Source organism: Petromyzon marinus, chromosome 18 (assembly GCF_048934315.1).
Source record: "Petromyzon marinus isolate PM22_M1 ecotype Great Lakes invasive population chromosome 18, UKy_Petmar_22M1.pri1.0, whole genome shotgun sequence".
Taxonomy (NCBI): domain Eukaryota; kingdom Metazoa; phylum Chordata; class Hyperoartia; order Petromyzontiformes; family Petromyzontidae; genus Petromyzon; species Petromyzon marinus.
The window spans coordinates 14,080,768-14,104,833 of NC_133684.1; the positions used below are offsets into that span (position 1 = coordinate 14,080,768).

General features: G+C 48.7%; 1 protein-coding gene across 5 annotated transcripts in view; it reads right to left on the reverse strand.

Annotated features, from left to right (window-relative positions):
- HERC2 (HECT and RLD domain containing E3 ubiquitin protein ligase 2) overlaps window positions 1-24,066 on the reverse strand; it is a 159,739-nt gene that overhangs the window by 109,493 nt on the left and 26,180 nt on the right. For 4 of the 5 annotated variants that reach the window (XM_032956770.2, XM_032956768.2, XM_032956769.2 and 1 more), the window contains exons 15-28: window positions 22,843-23,094; window positions 21,996-22,195; window positions 21,058-21,258; window positions 18,568-18,796; window positions 18,081-18,205; window positions 17,380-17,564; window positions 16,351-16,514; window positions 15,243-15,398; window positions 14,348-14,533; window positions 13,487-13,663; window positions 7,975-8,078; window positions 6,011-6,161; window positions 1,156-1,370; window positions 712-844 (exon numbers count right to left, since the gene is read on the reverse strand). In XM_032956770.2, coding sequence (XP_032812661.2) covers window positions 712-844; window positions 1,156-1,370; window positions 6,011-6,161; window positions 7,975-8,078; window positions 13,487-13,663; window positions 14,348-14,533; window positions 15,243-15,398; window positions 16,351-16,514; window positions 17,380-17,564; window positions 18,081-18,205; window positions 18,568-18,796; window positions 21,058-21,258; window positions 21,996-22,195; window positions 22,843-23,094 — 2,478 coding nt within the window. The remainder of the gene's footprint in view (window positions 1-711; window positions 845-1,155; window positions 1,371-6,010; window positions 6,162-7,974; window positions 8,079-13,486; window positions 13,664-14,347; window positions 14,534-15,242; window positions 15,399-16,350; window positions 16,515-17,379; window positions 17,565-18,080; window positions 18,206-18,567; window positions 18,797-21,057; window positions 21,259-21,995; window positions 22,196-22,842; window positions 23,095-24,066) is intronic. The other variant, XM_032956767.2, reaches the window with a different exon arrangement.

Below are 24,066 nucleotides of genomic sequence, written 5' to 3' on the forward strand. Positions count from 1 at the left end.
GCGGAGCGCCGGGTGGCTAAAGTACAGCAGGTTGGCACAGTAGGGGACACAGGTGGTGCATCAGCCAGTCATCTCAGTCATCTTAGTCAGTCGACCCATGGCACTTGGGTCTGCCCCGTGACCTCCTGCCAGCGGGCGTTCGACACTTCACGTGGCCTGGCACAAGCGTCGTGGTGACGTCACCGCCACTTAGTGGCGAATGGCGGTTGTTGTAAGTCCATGTGTGTGTAAGTCGATGTGTTTGTGTGTGTGGGTTGATGTCTGTGTGTAAGTCTACATATTTTTCGCCCGAGCAACGCTGGGTACTTCCCGCTCGTCCATAACAAATGTTTTTGGGTTAGATTGCGTAAATATAAATGTGTTGTTAAACCACCACCACCCGACACAATCAATTAGTAAGGTTTGTCACCTAAACAAAGCGTGCCAATTAGTTATAACTTCAGCACACTGGTGTGTTGGAGAGTAAACCCACAACATTTACAATTTGAGTACGACGTTTTGCTGGTGATGGTAATGACATCACCTTTACTCTATTTAAGACCGAAACAGGAAGGCTTCTTCACAATCCTAGAAAAAAGCCTGATAAAGCTGGTTGTAATCACTGGCTAAATGTCAAGGTACTCAAATTGTAAATGTTGTGGCTTTTAATAAACAAGCAGCCAAGTTGGGGGCCTCATCACAACTCTGCAAGTCCAAGATTGCTGCGTATACCCAGGTCCAGGTGCTTGAGAAGGCAGCAGAGCAGCAATCGGCCAATCTCCTCGACGGGATGTTCAGCCGGGAACGCGATCGGAGTCATGAGGTTGCTCTGCTTGTGGAAGCGTTCCAGGTGGCACAGGAAGTCCTGGAAATTCACACGCACGTGACCAAAAAGCAAAGATGTTGAGGAAACACAGCAATGGCATTCATTTGCAGGAACAGCATTAGTTTTTCATCGCTACTTCTTTCGCACGGATGTGTTTTGAGGAGCGACTATCCGTCGACGTCGAGGTTGTGAATCGTGCTGCCGACTTCAGAGCACAATGAGCATGAACGAGTGCCCTCGGAGGCTGCTCTCGGGGGACGTGGAGTTGTGTGCCGCTATTTGGCGTGGTGCTTCCCAGCCATGTCAGCGGCGCCGACCCGGTAATCAGACATCAACGTTAGCCCAGGCACCTTGACAGCGTGGTCGTGGGTGGCGTTGTCCGCCAGGGCCTGCAGGAAGGGTTGCGAGGCATCGGGCAGCGTGAGGCGGCGGGCCTTAAGTTTGGCGGCGCCAGAAGGGTGAGACTCGTGCGCGCTGCTGTGGTCTTCGTCCTTCTCCTCGTTGTAGCTGTAGCGAGTGGGGTTGGTCTGCAGCCCGCCTAGGAACAACGGAGACTGCAGCCACTCTGAGGGAGCAGCAGCGGGACAGCAGGTCAAAGGTTAGCCACGAGACACGACGGCATGGACATGGGAAGGGTATGTGCTAGCCGCCTACAGACAGCCAAATAAATTACGTTGCCAAACACAAATAATGGGAGGCAGACAACCCCACACATCCGATTACTACATGTGGTGCAAAAGAAGTTCAACATACACAGATACAATGACAAAGAGCAAGGTTTACAACACAGGCTAGACAAGACCAATCTTGATTTGAAGCTTTCTTGACTGCAGGAATCCATATTCTTTGGTTATTTCGGTAAAGTCACATAGGTAGAAATAAAATAAAATAAAACACCTTTCGATCACAACACAAGCAATCCTCATCAGGTGGAACCGCAGCAAGAAAAAATGCTGAAGTAGGCGAGAGAGCTGCCGTGGCAAGAGGTTATATAGGTAAGAAAGGGGAGAGGGGCAAGGGGGGAGAGAGGGGGGGGGTGTGGGGTAGGGGGGGCTGCGTGAGCGCTAGGGGGAAAAGAAGTGACGCTGTGGGGGAAGTAGGCGGGGCTAAAAGTGGTAAACTGGGGACATGGGGGGAAAGTAACTCGTAAAAATAGACTAGTACCCGGCAGGTATAATGGAAACAACCACAACCAGTTAAGGCTTTACCTGGTTAATAACATCATTCCAATGATTGCTCAATTTGTATCCATCTCAGTTGAAGTTATGTCTATGTTTATATATTTGGATGACTTCATGAACAAACCTTTGATAGTAGCCCGAAGGTTTGCAGAGTACCTTGGTCTCGGAAAAAACAATATCATGCGAGCCCACAGCGTTATAACAATCAGACTTAACATTAACAGATAAAATGTCTGCATTTGATTGGAACCTTGTAGATGCAATGAGAGCGCCATTTCCTGTATTATGTGGGGCGTTACTTGTCATACAGTTATGGTTTATCTATAGTAGGGTTTATATCTGGAGCAAAGGTGGGGGGGCGGATCCACCCGGGAAGCCTCTGGAGCGTTCCCGAAAGATCCAGGAGGGGCGTGGCCAGAGGCAGGGCTTAGCCGCCGGGAAGCGCATATAAGCAGGGGCCGGGGCAAGGTGCGGGGTCGATGTTGAAGATCAAGAGGAGCTCCCCGTCGCTGCTGCCCCGCCATCTCAATATGCCATGTGGCGGCTCGACCTCCAGCCGCTCGACCGCTCCCTAGCGCGCCGTCAGCCAGCGGCGCGTTAGCGAGCGGGGTGAGCGCCACATGGCGCGGGGCAGCGAATCTGCCTGGGTGGCGTAACATTCGTATTGAGAGAGAGAAGCAATCTGTACCGAAGATTTGTTAATAAACAACGTAAAGTTCTTACCGTGTCGGAGCCACTTATTACATTGATAACATGACTGCTTCTTCTGCCGCAACAATGTCCTCCAAATGCAAGGTTACCCTTATTGCTAAATTCAATAACTTGTCAAAAAAGAAACCAGATCTACACATTAGAAAGCTAGATGTTAACAAGACCGTTATCAATCAGAGTAACAGCACAATCTCCGATAACCTAAAATCGGTACTAGCTAGATGGCTGAATTTTGCTGTCACCCCCAAACACATCCCAGTGGATGATATAATTGCCCAGGTAGATGTAGCCCTCAAAGGCTTGGGACACATCCCGACACGTGGCAGGATCTGAAATTGCCACCATCCTTCAAAATGCTAATAAACCCATTAATAACATCAGCAAAGATGAGCGCTCTGAATTCGCCAAATTGAAAAAGAGAGAGGACAATCATCCTCTCAGCCGACAAGGGCAATGCTACTGTAATCATGGATAAAACCACATACAACAACAAAATCCAGGACCTTCTTAATGATGGCAGTTACACCAAAATCAGCAAAGATCCTACCAACCGCCTGGCTACAAAAAACAACAATATCATTACCAATTCGACTTCTCTAATCGAACCATTCAAGCGGCTCTCCCTAAAACCTTCTGCTACTAGACCACCCAGATTCTATGGTCTTCCAAAATCCATAAAGACGGTACTCCACTTTGGCCCATAGTTTCCACTATCAACTCACCTACCTACAAACTGGCCCCATTTCTGTCTGAGACCTTGCTTCAATTCACGGGCAAGACTACCTCAGCAATACGTAACTCAGCTCACTTGGTCTCTCTAATCAAGGGAATTTCACTGTCCCCAGATGATTTGCTCGTCAGCTTTGATGTAGTCTCTCTGTTCACCAAGGTTCCTGTACCTGACACCCTAGCAATAAATTAAGACTTGATCCAACATGGAATGAATCCTGAAGTACCAACTTTGGTTCGGCACTGCCTAACCAAAGATATGTAGATGACACTCGTCATTTGGCCACGTGACCTGCCAGCATTGAACCAATTTCGCAACCACATCAATTCCATAAACCCATCCATAAAATTCACCATGGAAGTGGAGAAGGATGGTAAGCTACCATTCCTGGATGTTTTATTTGAGAAGAGACCTGAGGGCTCGTTGGGCCACTCTGTCTACAGGAAAACCTGATTCCCACCATCATCCGGCACAGAAGAATTCCCTCATTAAAAAAACTACACCATAGGGCCCACTGCATTTCTGACCAACACCACCTAGCCAGTGAACTGGAACACGTACACCAGACCCTCAAAAGATGAATGGGTACCCTGAGAAGCCAATCAAAACCATCACTTTACCATACATAGCAGGTGTTACCAAAAGGATTTCCAAAATCTTAAACAAACACAAGATCCAGGTCCGATTCAATACAGTACACAAAATCCCTGATCTTATCCCATCTGTGAAGGATGTCATTCCTGATATGCAATATCCTGGAGTCTACAAACTGAGTTGTACCTGCGGTAGCAGTTACATTGGGGAAACGAAACGACATGTCTCAGACCGTGTTCGCGAACACAAGGCAGATCTGAAACACGGCAGAACCAATACCTCTGCCGTGGCTGACCATTGTTATAACGCTGTGGGCTCGCATGATATTTCTGAGATCAAGGTACTCTGCAAACCTTCAGGCTACTTTCAAAGGTTTGTTCATGAAGCCATCCAAATATATAAACATAGACATAACTTCAACTGAGAAGATAGATACAAATTGAGCAATCATTGGAAGGATGTTATTAACCAGGTAAAGCCTTAACTGGTTGTGGTTGTTTCCATCATACTTACCGGGTACTAGTCTATTTTTCTGAGTTACTTTCCCCCCGTGTCCCCAGCTTCCCACTTCTAGCCCCGCCTACTTTCCCCCCCAGCCTCACTTCTCCCCCTAGCACTCACACAGCCCCCCCCACCTTCCCCTACCCCACACACCCCCCCCCCTCCCCTCTTGTTCCTCCGCCCTTTCTTACCTATATAACCTCTTGCCACGGCAGCTCTCTCGCCTACTTCAGCATTTTTCTTGCTGTGGTTGTTCCACCTGATGTGTTGCGATCGAAACGTCGTGATTTGTTTTATTTTATTTTATTTCTACCTACGTGACTTTACCAAAGAACCAAAGCGTAAAGACAAGACCACTTTACCAAACAAGGCCATTGCATACCACTGAGTGTGACTGGTTTAATATTGGGACTGAACTGTCCATCGTGTGCCTTGTATCTTTTAGTGTACAACTCCTTCCCATCTCTTCCTTCCCACATCTGTCCCTCTCCACATCATACATTTTATTATTGTTCTTGTTGTTACGCTTGTTTATCCAGAAAAACCTCACTGAGTCTCGAGAATTATTCAGGAAGGTCTTGCCAAGTTTTTGCAGCAGCGGGAGATTTTCTTTGTGTAATCCCAATTGAGAAATTTAAAGGTAATTCTTAAGCATTGGGATGTATGCACAATACCAATCACATTGTACGTTCTGGTTTTTTTAGCTATGTGGGGAAACCAAAGAACTTTGAGGAAACCCATGCATACAGGGAGATAATATAAAAACTCCATACTTAAAGGCACTCAAGTTGGGAATCGAACCCAGGCACTTTTCTGTGAGGCATGAGTGTTACCTTGTGCCACCTTGCCACTCACAATATAAAAAAATGTTTTCCTTATCACATCAGCCACATGGCCTTCTAGGATTGCATAATTTCAAAAAAAGCAAACTCTGGACATGATTTGGGAAGGTTGTGTGTTGTCTGCTTTATTTACTTTTGTATATTTTGGCTATGGTGTAAATGTGTCATTGTAATGAGTATACCGTGAGACAACATTCACCATTACTGAACAAAAACTATTTTTATTTTACCAGGTAAGGCCCATTAATCTATACAGCTCTTCGTGAGAAGTGACCTGGCCACATACGATAGCTCAACAAAGTGGCACATCACGTGTAAATGTATAACAGCCAAATACTCTAAAGGCGTATTTCTAAATGTGGAGGGAAAAACAGAGGACTCAATCACGCAATCACAGGGAGACATGCAAACTCCAAATATAAAGGCATCAGGATCGAACCCACGACCTGCTGTATACCAGGCAAGGTAGTTAACTTATCACCACGTGATGGTTATGATCACAATGATTATGACGATGATACCGATGCATACCATTAATTCACTGCGAGGTGGGGATTTCAGCAGTTTGCTGTTAATAGTAGCCAAGCCGCGCCCTTGTGCCACGCGGCGTCGCGACCATCCCCCACAGCTGGCGTATGGCGCGTACCTGCACATTCGACCTCGACGGCCGACAGCGGGGTGCTGCAAGCAAGGTGGGCAGAGTGCAGGCCCAGGAGCAGGCCCAGGGCTCTCTCCGTGTCGGCGAGAGGCGACGGCATGCTGCCCAGCTCCACACACGATACCACGTCTTGCTCCGGCTGTTGGCAACAGCGTTCGGATCAACACTGACCCGGCAAGCACCCCAAGCACAACACAATCCTACCTACATGAGTTCTGTTCATGCCTGAAAACACCAGAATTATACCAGAAAATCTAGGCCTTCTTGAATGATAGATGTGGCACTGACCTCTCTCCATAAAAACCAGGTGCCCTTTCAAAACACAAACACGCACTACTCCAAAACTTTAATATCATAGCCAGAAAAAACATTTTGTCTAACTGGAAAGACCATGAACCCCCCTCATAAAAACAGAGGCACAACCCCCTGCTAGCCCATGTGGGCACTGAACACCTGTCCCACAAACTTAAAGGGAAGGAATAAGAATTCGAGACCAGGTGGGTCCCCCTTCCTGTGGAGTTTCAAAAGAGGAAAGGTGGAGAGGGCCAGGGCTGGGAGATGGGAGCGGGCACAGGAAGGGCAACCCCCCCCTGTCAGCCACAGTGAGATGGACCCAGAATCGAGTACAGGTTTGTCACCCCCACCCATAAAGCTATGTGCATATAGTATGATTTATAGCGTGTTCTTTTTCCATCCCATCTCCCTCACCACCACCCACACCCGGTCTCCCCTTAGAACCTTGGTTACCTCTTCCAGGCCCCCTCTTGACCCCCCACCCATATATATATAAAGCTCTCTCTCCCCCCCCCGTTGACAAAAGACCACCACAAGTTGGGGCATCGAGTCTTAATTTTTTTCTCCCCCTCCACCAAAACCACCGGGCTTGCGTGCTTACCACAAACAAGAAGAATTGCATTGCATTGCATTACACTTCCTTATTTTACTAAGTTTGCTTTCTACCGTGCTTGTTTATAAGTCCATTCTCTCCTCTGACCGCTATGGGCAGGAATTCCAGACAACGCTCCGTGCTTGTTTGTTTACAAGTCCAGTGTCCAGCTCGTCCGTCTGCTATGGGCAGGAATTCCACACAACTCCCCCTCTGCCCAACCCCTCTCTCTCTATTTAAGGCCTTGACACAGAGACATTGTCTTTCTGTGTGCCTATGTGTGTCTCTCTCTGTTTGTCTCTGTGCGAGTCTCTCTCTGCTTGTGTGTCTGTCTGAGTGTCTCCGTGTCTGTGTTTTTTCTCTCTCAAATTTAGCAATCTTTGGAGGAACGTAATCAACCAGGTGGGGTGTTGACTGTTGTGTTGGCCAACTATCTGTGTTGTATTGCATTATACTTCCAAGTTTACTATGTTTGCTTTCTCATTCATTTGTACCTGATGATGGTTGCTTGTGTTGCAATCAAAACGTCGTATTCTATTATTATTTAATCACATTTCTTTCTACGGGACTTTACCGAAAGAACCAAAGAGCAATTCCTGCAGTCACGAAAGCTTCGAATCTAGTTTAATTGTTGTTGTTACGCTCGTTTAGTCAACAGCCTCCCTGAGTCTCAAGATACTTTTTTTCTGGAGGGTCCTGACAAGTTTTCTAAGTAAAAAGGTGATGCTGCTGTGTGCAATCCCAATTGAGTAATTTGCAGTGTCATTTTTGTGAGCATTGGAATGTTTGGCCAATACCATTTCCAGTGAGCGTGTGTGCTTAGCTATGGGGGGGGGGGGGGGGGGTGAAACCGGAGAACGCGGAGAAAATCCATGAAGAATGGAGAGGGAATAAACGGAGAGGCGCCCTTGTCGGGAATCGAACCCAGGCCTTCCTGTTGTGACGCACAAGTGATACCATTATGCCAGCCTCCCTACCACCCACGTTGAAATTCACACACGTTTTCCTTTGCCATGGGGCTCCCTGCAGGCCTCCTGTGGTTCAACAGACAAAGCGAAGGGCTTACGTCCAGGTAGTGTCCCACGCAGAAGCTCTGCATGGTCTCCTTGAGCTCCTCACAGTGCAAAGCGGCCTCCAGTGCAGCCAGAGGCTCCTCGCCCGCGTACTCAGCTGCATGGGACGACACGAGACAGCCCCACTCATCGTCTCTGCTCTCCGTATCCTCTCAACTCCAGCAACCAAGGCCTTCTGTTTAAAGCCTCAACCAATAGGAGGCCACTCCCTCTCTGCCGCTGCCGCATGACATTCCCTGCATCCCCACCAACTTCCTGCTCCTGCTCCTGTTCCAGTCCAGGCTCAAGGCCTTCCCCCATCGACTCGACCCATGGAGGACTGTCCTCCATCTAGAAAGTGCTTTCAATCACACCTTACTTAAAAAATATAAATACCTCGATTTATCTTCTTGGTTCTTTCGGTAAAGTCAAAAAGAATGGAAACAAAGTAATACAAATAAAACATAATAAAATAAAATTCTCACGACGTTTCGGCCACAACACAAGTAGCCTTCTTCAGGTGAAGGAACAGAACTGTCGGGACGACAGCGCTTCAATGAACGCTGCTAAGATTCGTAGCGTCTTTTAAACTAGGTGAGAGAAGTGAAGCGCCTTGACAAAGGAGTTTACATATAAAACAGGAGAATTTAGCATTGAAATAGCTGAGGGATTAGCTTGTGACTGGTCATATGGACGCTAAAGGGCTGCAACTACCCAACTATCATACAGTAAACCGATGTGAAAAAATTAAGTCTAAATTACATCAATATAATAAATGTACTCAATATATTCTTCAATAAGCTGAGCTATTAACACAAAGCAACTGGGTATACACTACACTATAAAATGAATACCATATAGTAAACCAATAAAAAACTAAAATATAAACTACCTCAATGTTATCAATAAACTCTATACACTCTCCAGCAGCTGAGCCACCAACAATAAGTCGTTATATATCACAATGCATATAGCGAAAACATGGGTGGCGGTCTCTTCCCCTCAACGCCAGCACCACGGATAGCGACGAGCCCCGTTCAGACGGACGAGTACATCAATGCTCGGGACGGAGGAGGGGGGAGAGAAACAGCCACGATGCGCTGTTATACTCCATGTTATAAACCATACCATTAACCGTGGTGTGAGAGGTATTAAGAGGCAATGCCAGCGAAAGAGCTGCGGTCTGAAGGTCACCGTAAAATACAATTAATTAAGAACCGAAATGGTTTAAAACATCTTTCCAATGGTTACTAAGCCAGAATCCATCTTCTCGGTTGAAATTGTCTCTGTGCTTGTATATGTGGATGGCCTCATGAACGAATCTCTCATGGTAGCCGGTTGGCTTGCAAAGAACCTCCGTCTTGGAGAAGTCAATGTCATGTGAGCCCACTGAATTATAACAATGATCTGCCACGGCAGAGGAGTTCGTCCTACCGTGTTTCAAGTCTGCTTTATGTTCGCGGATGCGGTCCGAGATATGTCGTTTGGTTTCTCCAATGTAGCTGCTACCACAGAGGCACTTTAGTTTGTAAACGCCCGGGTACTGTATGTCTGGAACAGCATCTTTTACAGATAAAACCACATCACGGATTTTATGTACTGTGTTGAATCGGACCTGGATCTTGTGTTTATTCAGGATTTTGGAGATCTTTTTAGTGACCCCTGCAATGTAGGGTAAGGTGAAGGTTTTGAGTGGTTCCATGAATACGTTGGCTACAACCGGAGACAGGGGGGAGCCCATTGGGGTACCCTCAGTCTGTTTGTAGAAAGTTCCATTCCAGGTGAAGTACGTGTTGGTTAAGAAATGTCTCACCATGGGGGGTACATCAGTATGCAGTCCTTGATGAACCAAGTCTTCAATTATTGCGATGGTGTCAGGTACCGGAACTTTGGTGAACAAGGACACCACATCAAAACTGACAAGCAGGTCGTCTGGGGACAGGGAAATACCCTTGATTGTCGATACCAGGTGAGTAGAGTTTAGTACCGCAGAGGTGGTTTTTCCAGTGAAAGGTCGCAGGATATCAGAAAGAAAACGAGCCAGTTTGTAGGTGGGGGAGTTGATAGTGGAGATGATGGGACGAAAATAAGAAGAGACCCCACCAACAGCCTGGTTACTAAAACCAACAAAACACTTTTCTGATTTAACGGCATTAATTGATCAAACCAAACAGTTCTCGTTGAAACCTTCTGCGGCTCTAAGGTAATACCAACCGCATTTACACTAACCTCTGCTGTTGTATCCTCTTTTAATGCAAAACGAATTCTAGCTAGAACTAGCTTGGCTCTTATCTCAGAAAAAAATCAGACTTACACGCACCGAACGAGATCAGTTAGACAAGATACTCTACAAATCACACTTATCATTGACGGCAACAATGTCTACATCGGATTGGAAACATGTAGACAATATGACTGCCTCTTCAGCATCCACTATGTCGACCAAATGTAAGGACAATTTGATTTCCAAATTCAACCGCCTTTCCAACAAGAAATCGGACCCACACACCAAAAAGCTAGGCGTTAACAAAGTCGTAATTAATCGCAGTAACAGTTCTATTTCTGACGGCCTGAAATCCGTTTTAGCGAAAGGTCTAAACTTTGCAGTCACACCGAGACACATACCAGTTAATGACATCATTGCCCATGTAGACATTGCACTCAAGGGCCTGGGTCACATCTCTGCAGACGTAGCAAGATCTGAAATCGCTGCAACCCTCAAAAACGCTAAGATGCCACCTAGCAACATCATCAGAGATGAGCGCTTTGAATTAGCTCAATTAAAAAAGAGAGATGACATTGTCGTCCTCTCAGCCGACAAGGGCAATGCCACTGCCATCATGGACAAAACAGAATATAACAACAAAATTCAGGGACTTCTCAACGATGACAGCTATACAAAAATAAGAAGAGACCCCACCAACAGCCTGGTTACTAAAACCAACAAAATCATTTCTGATTCAACAGCATTAATTGATCAAACCAAACAGTTCTCATTGAAACCTTCTACGGCCAGACCACCAAGATTATATGGCCTTCCAAAGATACACAAAGAAAATACACCCTTTCGTCCCATCGTCTCCACTATCAACTCCCCCACCTACAAACTGGCTCGTTTTCTTTCTGATATCCTGCGACCTTTCACTGGAAAAACCACCTCTGCGGTACTAAACTCTACTCACCTGGTATCGACAATCAAGGGTATTTCCCTGTCCCCAGACGACCTGCTTGTCAGTTTTGATGTGGTGTCCTTATTCACCAAAGTTCCGGTACCTGACAGCATCGCAATCATTGAAGACTTGGTTCATCAAGGACTGCATACTGATGTACCCCCCCTGGTGAGACATTGCTTAACCAACACATACTTCACCTGGAATGGAACTTTCTACAAACAGACTGAGGGCACCCCAATGGGCTCCCCCCTTTCTCCGATTGTAGCCAACGTATTCATGGAAAAATTTGAAACTGACGCCATCCAGACTGCCACTCAACGCCCGACCTTATGAAAGAGGTACGTGGATGACACTTTTGTCATCTGGCCACATGGCCAGCCTGCTCTAGACCAATTCCTCGACCACATCAATTCCATACACCCAGCCATCAGATTTACCATGGAGGTCGAAAAAGATGGCAAGCTACCCTTTTTGGATGTCTTAATTAAAAGGAGACCTGATGGTTCAATGAACCACTCTGTCTACAGGAAAGCTACCCATACAGATGCTTACTTGAAACCGGATTCCCACCACCATCCATCCCAGAAGAACTCCCTCATCAAGACTCTACCATAGAGCCCAATGCATTTCCGACCAGGAACACATTGCCAGTGAACTCAAGCACGTACACCAGGCTCTCAGGGCTAATGGTTACTCCGACTATACAATCCGCAAAGCCATCACTCCAGTCATGAAGAAGGATCCTCTTGAGGAGCCACTTAAAACCATCACCTTACCCTACATTGCAGGGGTCACTAAAAAGATCTCCAAAATCCTGAATAAACACAAGATCCAGGTCCGATTCAACACAGTACATAGAATCCCTGATCTGGTTCCATCTGTAAAAGATGCTGTTCCAGACATACAGCCCCCGGGCGTTAACAAACTAAAGTGCCTCTGTGGTAGCAGCAACATTGGAGAAACCAAACGACATATCTCAGACCGCATCCGCGGACATAAAGCAGACTTGAAACACGGTAGGACGAACTCCTCTGCCGTGGCAGATCACTATTATAATTCAGTGGGCTCACATGACATTGACTTCTCCAAGACGGAGGTTCTTTACAAGCCAACCGGCTACCATGAAAGATTCGTTCATGAGGCCATCCACATATACAAGCACAGAGACAATTTCAACCGAGAAGAAGGATTCTGGCTTAGTAACCATTGGAAAGATGTTTTAAACCATTTCGGTTCTTAATTAATTGTATTTTACGGTGACCTTCAGACCGCAGCTCTTTCGCTGGCATTGCCTCTCACACCACGGTTAATGGTATAACAGCGCATTGTGGCTGTTTCTCTCCCCCCTCCTCCGTTCCGAGCATGGATGGACTCGTCCGTCTGAACGGGGCTCGTCGCTGTCCGTGGTTCTGAAGTTGAGGGGAGAAGCCGCCATCCATTTTTTCGCCATATAGCATTGTGATATATAACGACTTATTGTTGGTGGCTCAGCTGATTGGAGAGTATATAGAGTTTATTGATAACATTGAGGTAGTTTATATTTTAGTTTTTTTATTGGTTTACTATATGGTATTCATTATATAGTGTAGTGTATACCTAGTTGCTTTATGTTAATAGCTCAGCTTATTGAAGAATATATTGAGTACATTTTATATATTGATGTAATTTAGACTGTTTTTTTCACATCGGTTTACTGTATGATAGTTGGGTAGTTGCAGCCCTTTAGCGTCCATATATTAAATGCCTCTGTTGATATGTAAACTTTGACTTTAACATAGCTATTTCTGTGACCAGTCACAAGCTAATCCCTCAGCTATTTCAATGCTAAATTCTCCTGTTTGATATGTAAACTCCTTTGTCAAGGCGCTTCACTTCTCGCACCTAGCTTAAAAGACGCTACGAATCTTAGCAGCGTTCAATGAAGCGCTATCGTCCCGACAGTTCTGCTCCTTCACCTGAAGAAGGCTACTTGTGTTGTGGCCGAAACGTCGTGAGAATTTTATCCAATTATGTTTTATTTTTATTACTTTGTTTCCATTCTACGTGACTTTACCGAAAAAACCAAGAAGATGAATCCCTGCAGTCACGAAAGCTTTAAATCGAAATTAACCTCGATTTAGTTCATGTAATGAGCAGTAGCAAACTTTCCGTACTCTTGGTATCGGAAAAAACATAATTAAGGAAAATACCACTTAAATTGTAAAGACTATGGCCCTCAGTCAAAGTGCCATTACCAATCGGAGAGCACCAGAGAGCCAGTTCCAGATTCTGAGAGCAGCAGTGGAACAGAAGAAAACCCCTCCTGCAAACCCAGTGATGGGAGCGTGACCCAGAGCACAGGCGGAATAATTACCCAGGTGGCCGTTCTCGACCAGTGTCTGTGCGTGGAAGAGCAGGACGTCGTAGACGCGGCCCTGCAGGACGGCCCACTGGCCACCATCCTTGTTGTGGTTCTCCAGATCTGACTTGCGAATCACCGTTATCTCTTCGCTGTTCTGGGGGCTGAGCGGCACCAGGAACGACCATGGCACTGAAATAGACGATGGTAGAGTCAGGGTGGGCACTGAGGTGGGGGGGCACCATAACCTGCCCAAGGTGCCTGCCTACAATCTGCTAACAGAGAGGAGGGGGGCGCTTAGGTCCACAGTGATGGCAAGGCAAAGCCATAATAATCATGTTTCAATTATATATCTGATCATTTGTGCAAATTGCATCTCGAAAGATTTATAATGCACATAGTTTTCGCACAGAACCGCATGAAATGACAGCCAAGCAGGAAGGCAGTCAAAACTGGTACCGTTTGCCTGTAATCCTATACCGTAGTCCCTCGTTTAACAGTAACGTGTCACCTCCCATAGGACCCCATGGTTTCCACTAATGTTAGCATTGTTAACTAATGTTACAATGTTGACTAACGGTATGTCTACGTTAAACACACGGGCGTCAATTTCATAAACTTGTGTTGGGCAACATAATGCCGTTGGCCGCAAAACCTATATCTTACATTTACCGTTCCCCCTCTTAATTCGCCGCTTGCCTCCGAGGTCTACAGAGATCGGCTTGAAGGAGTGCTGCTCGAGCAACAGCCGGTTTTCGAGTGACGCAAGCAACCCCAGCCGGGCGCAGTTGAATGACTTTAAGGAAACGAGGAAATGGTCGGCCGCGGGCACAGGCAATCGCGTTCCGTGAGGGCAAGTGGGGGAAGCGGCGTCACCCAAAATTCCGGGCCAGGCGAGGTCCTCGTGGTCGTCCTTCTCCGCGCCGGGCGCCAGACCGTTGAAGCGGTCGAGGTGCTCGAGCAGCCCGGCCAGCACGGGGATGGCGCCGGCGTCCTGCATGAGCGTCGGCGACTTCACCTGCAGCAGCAAGACGCCGAGCACCAGCTCCGGCAAGAGCACGCCTGGTGCACAAGGCACACACGCATGTTAGAGCTCGCATATCAGCGCCCACGCAGGCGGGGCGCACGGCTGTGGGAGGTGGCACCCGCGCCCCCGCAGCTCCTCCACCCGGAACCGTTCCCACACGTTGGCCGCTTGGGCATTCTTTCGCTCGGTTGGGCGGGACCCAAGATGCCTGGGAGTGAAGACCACGCTTCTCGATGGCGCAAATTATTACGTTGTGTTGTGTGCGAGAATAAAAGCCCGATGAAGCGCGGGCATTGGGAGACACAAATAACACCCATGTTACAGTCAACTACACGCGTTAGAATGGTATATGTATTTGTGTGTCCCCATGTCTCTCTACGAATGTGCGTGTGGTGCGTGAACCACTGTGTCACTGCTCCTCACACACCCACCCACCCATATACTTACCCACTCACACACTCAATCAATCAATCACCACAGTGCAGGTGATAACACTTCTCTCTGCATCTTCCCTCACATTGCTCCAGTCTGGAATTCCCTCCAATCGTCTCTTTTCCCCCAAGTTGTTACAATAATAATGCTACTCAATGCAATAAACTGTCAATGAAACTTTGATAGTTCTGTTTGTTGCTGTCCGTTTAAGATTGAGTCTGTGCTCAGCAACGGAGCTAAAAAAACACAACACACGCAGCATACAGCCTCCTCGAGCCGCGCGTTTCTGTGACATCGTGGCACGGTGCGTACCACACAGGTCGCTCTCCAGGACGTACGAGACCTCGGCGAAGTGGCGGCTGCTGGAGTGGGCCACACTGGTGGCCACGGGCAGCACGTCGGCCACATGGCTGCACAGCAGCACGATGTACTTCTTGAGCAGGGAGCCGGCGCCGCTGGGCTCCAGTCCTGGGCAGAAGAACGGCAGCGCCGAGTCACGCGAGGCGCCGTGTGACGCAAGCGAGGCGCCAACCCCCACCCTGCTCACCCCCCCAGCCCGCCCCCCTCTGCCCCTGCCCCGTGGTGCTGGGGAACGAGCCCAACACCTTCAACCCTTCCTGGAGAATAGCGAGTTGCATTGTAACTCATTGCACTTGGTACTAGCGCCATGCATACGGCGCGAGGCTATCATCATGTAGGAACGCGCCACCGTGTCTCAGCGCCTCTAAATACCAGTGTGGCTACGTTTACAGTGCAAAAGAAGTTCAACATACACACATATATAGACAGTCTGCCGTAGTTTCGCAGGAGGAGGCACGCAATGGCGGACTCTGTGAAGCAGATGTGCAGGAATAGCCAGGGCATCCTGGTGGATTCGAACCCCGAACCAATGCAAGAAGCGGCGAGCGAAATACCGCTGGGCCATGTCATCAGCACCCCAAGAACATTGACAGCACTCCCCGATCCCAAACACGGCGGCAGCAGCAGCAACAGCGTGCACAGCGCATTCCCAGCCACAGACACACACAGGTGTTTATAAAATTACACATTAATGCAGTACAAAACCATGGGTCGTGCCATGTGGAAGGGAATTCGTTTAAAGTTTCATGTTAATTTTGTTTAACCGGGTGAGAACTCAAGATACCAGGATGGTAACATTCGCAAACATTACAAAGGCAATAACATACATAACGTTAAAAGATGTACAACAATAAACAAAAATATAAATCAGTGCAAAAACAACCAAATAATACTACAGTAAAAACAGAGCCGTTTAAGTGTTCTCAGAAGAAGCCGTGACCCAGGAAAACAAGAGGCTGTGGCTCCGTGCCCTCAGAGTGGGCCCTTAATCCCCAGAGGTATCCTGCTACGTTCCCCAATCTCACACAATGATGGGTTGTCATCACGACCGTGGACCCACCCTCTGCTGGGTACAGCTTGCTGAACAGCAGCCTCTGAAAGCGCAGCAGGAGGTCCAGGGAGGCCGACTTCTCCCTTGGGGGACTCCCAAACTCGCAGAACTCAGAGGAGGCGATGTTCACGGACACAACCTTCAGCTTGCCGATCGTCTGCGATGCCACGTTTCTGCATCCGACACAGTGGGGAACAAATAAACTAAACTAAAAAAAAATTCCAGACAAGGCTCACTGAGCTATATAGCTCTTTTTCAGAAGCGACCATAAATGATAGATCAACAATGGCTTAATATGTGAAAATGTATTGCAGCCAAATACTCTAAACACAGTTTCTAAATGTGGAGGGTAAAAAACAGAGAATCCGGAGAAACTAACATGACCACGGGGAGAACATGCAAACTCCAAATATTAAGGCGTCAGGGTCGGGATCGAACCCACGACCTCCTGTATACCAGGCATGGTAGTTAACAACTCGCCATAGCGGCACCCACTCAACTGATTCGTCATCCCCACTCATTCCTCTGACAATAACAACGTGGTATCATTATCTTATAAAAGCTGGCGAGGGAAATTCATTGACAGACACAATCACGGTGATCCAATGCTTACGACCCCATTTTGCAAATTTCAAGCAATGAGGCAGCAGCGCCATGATGCTGGGATCAAGTCTGGGAAGCCACCCGCATGTGAACCAGGTTCTCACATGCACCGATTCTGATGGGGTCAAAAGGGCCAAAACAACTGCCAGAAAACGCTTTCGGCTTTTAGTCAAAGGGCCACCGATCTCAAACAAACCAGACAACCAGCACAGATTAAACACCTTCAGCTTTAGAGGCACGAAGGCGGGTCACCTGCAGGGCCTCATGAGAGGTTTCCTAGCATCACATTCATGGCCGTTCCCTTCCCTGGTGTTCTGCTGACTGAGGGTATTTGAATAGCAACGTAACATCACCAACTGCATGGCATCATAAGCAGCGGCATGCATGGGGATACAAAACAATGCCGGTCGCGAGAGCCAGGGTCCGCACGCACACCTGAGCAGCTGCTGGACGAGCTGCACCAGCGGCAGGCTCTTGGCGCCGGTGTAGTCGTTGTAGAGGCCGGTGTTGATAATGTCCTTGTCGAGCTGAGAGCCGGTGCGCTGCAGCGACGACACGTTGGCCTCCTGCTCATCGATCTCCTTCTCCTTCTGCGCCTCCTTCTTGGCCTCGATGTCCTGCTGCCCAACATGAGCACACGTGCGCACCTCACACTCCATCACCGGGTCTTGGGCTACAGCTTAATATACTAAAAAAAAATACTCTTTGAAGTTTGATTCGGCAAGTGGGATGAAAACCACGTGCCTAAAAACACCAAGCCCCCTAAGACAATGGTCACACTCTGCCAATTGGTCTGAAACAGACTTGCACACACAACACTGTTGCACAGGACGTGAGTATTCTCTAAGTCACGATTGTAATCTGCATTCAGTGAGTTTGGAATCCACAAAACTTGTATGAAAGTAGTTAATATTACTATAGGGCATGGAGTGGAACTACAGGGCAGGGGGTGGAGCTAAACAACAACCTGTGTAGAGCGATCCAGCAGAGGATCGCTAAACTCTGGGCTAACTCTGCAATGATTGGTGACAATTCGTCCAGGCAACCTTCCACGCCTGTTAGGCAGACAGCATTCCCTACCCGCTGGGAAGCAGCGCCTGAAGCGAGGGTGAGAATGGCGGGGTCTCAGTGTTCACCTGGAGCTCGGCGGCGATGGCGGCGTTGAGCGCGCACTCGAGGCCGCCGTCAGCCATAAGGCTCCCGACGAGCAGGTCGGTCATGAAGCGGCGCCCGGGGCTCATGCCCACGTCGTGTCCAGACACTGCAATGGCAGAAACGACACGAGAGAACGTCGCCCACTCCCGCGTCAGCCATGCATCGCACCACCAGCCCAAAAAACCCATTTACATCTCCGGTAAACTCCCACGCGCAAACTATGAGACAGTTATCACAAATTGCAGCCCTGCAACGTGGTTTTTACAGAACTGAAGGAATTAATCAAACGAGTTATAAACAGAATGCCTGAGTAATAAAAACATTTCCTTCATAGGAGTTGGAGATGTGACCAAGTTCGGCAAGCTTCGCCTATGACCTCACAACAGACTTGCAACCAATCCACTGAGTGACTACGTGAAGGAAGTAGTACGCGAATGAAGGAAGTAGTACACGAATGAAGGAAGAGACCTGCACTGGGCAGCAGGGCAGAGAGGGCCCGGGCTCGTTCCTCGGCTGTGGGCAGCAGCACCGACCAGCCGTTCTGCAGCACGGCCTGGGCGGCCGACTGCACGGAGGGCAGCACGCCAGTGTTACTGGCCAGCGTCACCACCGTCTGCTTGAGGCTGCTGAGCAGCGGGCTGCCCATGCCCAGGCCGAGGCTCGCTGGGTCCACCCGGTGGCTGATGGCCGCGTGCAGCTGGCGACGGTGGAAAAGGGGGAGACGTCGGCAATCTGAGCAACGGGCGCTCGCGACTGGCGTAACAACAGCAGTGCCCTAGAATGGCAGCGTGAAACACTGTTAGAGGAGGCCATGTGTAGGCGAGACGTGCACGGCTGTAACGTTAGTCACCTGACCGTGACGAACGTTACAGCCGTGCACGTTTCAAATTCCTCTGGGTAGACAATCAATTCACCATTGACCTATGGGTCACCAGTGGTACGTGCCATGAACATGAACACAATTATTGTGAATGAACGTGTCAATGTAAAGCGCGTCAATGTAAAGTGTGTGGGTGTGTGAGTGAAGGCCGAGCAGTGAGGCAGAGGCTCATGAAGGATGCGACTTGGAATATTGAGGCAGTCGCCCTTCAAGAAAAATTAAGGGCGAGGAGTGACGCTTATACAGTGAGGGAAAAAAGTCTTTGATCCCCTGCTGATTTTGTACGTTTTCCCACTGACAAATAAATGATCAGTCTATCATTTTAATGGTAGGTTTATTTGAACAGTGAGAGACAGAATAACAACAAAAAATCCAGAAAAACGCCTGTCAAAAATGTTATAAATTGATTTGCATTTTAATGAGGGAAATAAGTATTTGACCCCCTCTCAATCAGAAAGATTTCTGGCTCCCAGGTGTCCTTTATACAGGTAATGAGCTGAGATTAGGAGCACACTCTTAAAGAGAGTGCTCCTAATCTAAGCTTGTTACCTGTATAAAAGACACCTGTCCACAGAAGCAATCAATCAATCAGATTCTAAACTCTCCACCATGGCCAAGACCAAAGAGCTCTCCAAGGATGTCAGGGACAAGATTGTAGACCTACACAAGGCTGGAATGGGCTACAAGACCATTGCCAAGCAGCTTGGTGAGAAGGTGACAACAGTTGGTGCGATTATTCGCAAATGGAAGAAACACAAAAGAACTGTCAATCTCCCTTGGCCTGGGGCTCCATGCAAGATCTCAACTCGTGGAGTTGCAATGATCATGAGAATGGTGAGGAATCAGCCCAGAAGTACACGGGAGGATCTTGTCAATGATCTCAAGGCAGCTGGGACCATAGTCACCAAGAAAACAATTGGTAACACACTACGCCGTGAAGGACTGAAATCCTGCCGCGCCCGCAAGGTCCCCCTGCACAAGAAAGCACATATACATGCCGGTCTGAAGTTTGCCAATGAACATCTGAATGATTCAGAGGACAACTGGGTGAAAGTGTTGTGGTCAGATGAGACCAAAATGGAGCTCTTTGGCATCAACTCAACTCGCCGTGTTTGGAGGAGGAGGAATGCTGCCTATGACCCCAAGAACACCATCCCCACCGTCAAACATGGAGGTGGAAACATGCTTTGGGGGTGTTTTTCTGCTAAGGGGACAGGACAACTTCACCGCATCAAAGGGACGATGGACGGGGCCATGTACTGTCAAATCTTGGGTGAGAACCTCCTTCCCTCAGCCAGGGCAGTGAAAATGGGTCGTGGATGGGTATTCCAGCATGACAATGACCCAAAACACACGGCCAAGGCAACAAAGGAGTGGCTCAAGAAGAAGCACATTAAGGTCCTGGAGTGGCCTAGCCAGTCTCCAGACCTTAATCCCATGGAAAATCTGTGGAGGGAGCTGAAGGTTCGAGTTGCCAAACGTCAGCCTCGAAACCTTAATGACTTGGAGAAGATCTGCAAAGAGGAGTGGGACAAAATCCCTCCTGAGATGTGTGCAAACCTGGTGGCCAACTACAAGAAACGTCTGACCTCTGTGATTGCCAACAAGGGTTTTGCCACCAAGTACTAAGTCATGTTTTGCAGAGGGGTCAAATACTTGTTTCCCTAAATAAAATGCAAATCAATTTATAACATTTTTGACATGCGTTTTTCTGGATTTTTTTATTGTTATTCTGTCTCTCACTGTTCAAATAAACCTACCATTAAAATGATAGACTGATCATTTCTTTGTCAGTGGGCAAACGTACAAAATCAGCAGGGGATCAAATACTTTTTTCCCTCACTGTAACAAGCAGAGCGCTCGACAACGTGGGGGAGCACAGCTGGTGCACCTGCCAGTCAACCCATGGCACCTGAGTTTGTCCAGTGACCTCCTGCTAGAAAGCGCCTTCGACACTTCACGTGACAGCCTCGAAGTGCACCTAGCCTTGCACAAACTCCGCGGTGGCGATGTCGCCGCCACTTAGCGGCGAACGGCAGCTGTCGTTGTTGGGAGCGGTGTGCGGCGCGGGCCCCCACCTGCAGGCGCAGCAGGTTCAGCGTCGACACGCACATGCACTCCTTCTCCTGCGGGGGTGGCCAGTCGGCCGAGCCGTCCATGCCCTCGCTCACGCCGTGCAGCAGCAGGTCGAGCTGCTCGAACGTGGCCTGGCACACGTCCACCACCAGCTGCGCCCGCAGGCCCACGGTCCAGTCGGAGCAGGAGCTCCACACGAAGCTCTGCCAGCACGGCCCACGCAGAGCAACGTTACACAAACACAAAGGTGCCCCCCCCACACCACCCTTACATCCGTACAGACCACTGGAGCAAGTGTTGCGATGCAATAGCGACATGGTGGCGAGATATTAACTACATCGCCTGGTATGTAGGAGGTCGTGGGTTCGATCCCGACTGTGATGCCTGCTACATGTATATATTTGGAGTTTGTATGTCTCTCTCCCTGTGGTCGCATGGATTTTCCTTTTTTCCCTCCACATTTAGAATCAATGTGGTTAGAGTATTTGGCTGCTATAAATTTACACATAAGCCACTTTGTTGAGCTAACATTTGTGGCCAGGTCGCTTCTGAAAAGTACTATGTAGCTCTGTGCGCCTTACCTGGTAAATAAAAAGTTTAGTTTAGCTATAAGCAAGCACCAATCAAGGCAAATAGGGAGCATGAGGGGGTGGTGTGGCCATCACCACACCAACCGAATGTCTCCGCAATGCTTATATACAGCGTTTCAGGGACTCATTTATGGGGAGCAGAGGGGGGCAGAGGGGGACAGAGGGGGGAGAGTGGAACTTGCAGGTGTGGAACTGAGCCGATCCCCTCCCCCCAATACCCTCCCCCCACCGATACCCTGCCCCCCCACCGATACCCTCCCCCCCACCGATTCCCTCCCCCCCCACCGATTCCACCATCCACCAATCCCCCCACCCCACCAATCCCTCCACCCCAACGTTCTCCACCCCACCTGCGCTGGGCCGCACGCGATGCCAACGATGCGGTGGCGATCCGTGTCGGGCAACGCGAGCATCGTCGGCAGCGGCTTGCTGCTGAGCGCCGTGTCGAAGTGCTGCGACTGCTCATTGCTGCCCCAGCTGTAGACGAGGCCCTCCTCCGTGAGCGCCAAGCAGTGCGTGCTGCCCACGGCCACATCCAGTACCTTCTCACCTGCGCCAACAGTGGAAACCCTTCGCATCGTTTCAAGCAGATGACTAGACAGCGAGCTCTCAATCCTTAAATTCATCTCTGTCTCAATCTCCTCCGGCGGCAGCATCCACACATTATCATCCGCACAGCATCATCCGCACCACACCCATCGTCCGCACACCCATATTGTTCAGTGGATAATACTAAATCAGCTTTAGAGATGTTGGCTTTACAAGCCTGTGATCCAGTTCCCTCCAACTTGTATAATAAACACAACTCATCACCAATTGGCTGAAAACATCTGAAAATAAAAATCAAATGCTGGACCCTCCTGGGTAAATAAATTATGTTATAATAAAAATAACAATCAATCTAAATTAATAAATAAAAAATACCCCATGAAAGTAAGCATGCGGCTCTGCATGTTGAAATCGAGCTGAGTGAAACTGGGACGAACAGGCCTCAGACCTTAGCCTAAATAATAAACGTGTTTAGTTTGTTGCTCTTCCCCCGCACCTCGAATTAGCGTGGATGGCTACGTATGGTGCGAAAGAAGTTCAACATACATGTGCATGCGTAGAATTCACCTGGATAATCCCTACAGTCAGCACCCCTCCAAACTTAAGGGTGCCCAGGGGCACGGCGCGACGCCCCGCTCCCCCGCGTACCTTGCAGCACCTCGAGCAGGCGTGGGAAGCGCACGTGCTCCTCGGTGCCATGGCCCAGCCGCTTGCGCTCGCCCTTGCCCCACGTGTAGACGCAGCCGTCGCGCGTCAGCGCCACCGAGAACTGGGAGCCGCACCATACGCGCGCCACGCCCACGCCCTGCAGCTTGTCCACGGCCTTGGGCGTCTTGCAGCCGTCGCTGCCGCCGCGCCCCAGCTTCCCGTAGTCTCCGTCGCCCCACGACCACACTTGGCCTGCAGGCGGGTGGGGGAGCCGAAAGCGACGACCAAACTCAACACATTTGTTTAACCTGGCACGATGCCCGGCTCTTGAAGACGACAGTGCCATTTGTAATACAGGCAGTCCCCGGACTTACGAACACCCGACTTACAAACATTCGCTCTAAAGAAATGTGATTCCATAAGATAATTATTTTGAACCATCTGACTTGCGAAGGTGAACTCGCATTTGCGAACCGAACCACGGAACTATTTGATTTGGCAAATGGACGTTTTTTCTTATTTATGAGTTTAACAATGTTTCCCTTTTTTGTTGCACCATAACACATTTATAACACTGACCACATGTCCATTTAAATGCAGTATATTATTGTGTTCGACTTACAAAAATGTCTCAGGAAAGGAACCCGTTCGTAAGTTGGGGACTGCCCGTAGCTATTTTTGTTTAAGGCCATGTAATGACCTTGGAATTTTTTTTTAGGTCGCCCTCCACCACCCTACCTAAATTTGGCACATTAAGCGCTTCACTAAAGACAATGGGTGTATTTTAACTGCAGCATACTGCATGCCGTCTGCTTCAATTGACATTAAAACCCTCATGACGTCATGCAAAACAGAGCAGGCCATTTAGCGCTGGCATCATGACCCACATTTGCCACACATTGAAAAAAGCTCACATATTTACTTGGTAGCAATCATCACCCTCACAGTGCTAATATTTAGCAGAATTCTCCTGAAAAAAAAGATCCTTGAGACTCAGTGGGGCTTCCCTGCATAAACAAGCGTAGCGATGAATGCATCTGTAGTGACTGTACTTGTCACTGTGTGGTGCCGGGACTTGCGAAGTCACGGCCGGTAACGTTGTGATTACGGGCAAGCCCGGGTTATGGGCTGCAGTACCAACTCTAGCGGTGGTTGGGTGAGCGCTGGTTAGCGCGGAGGCACCACGAGCGGTGTGCGGTGCCGGCTCCCAGTGAGGGAGCGAGA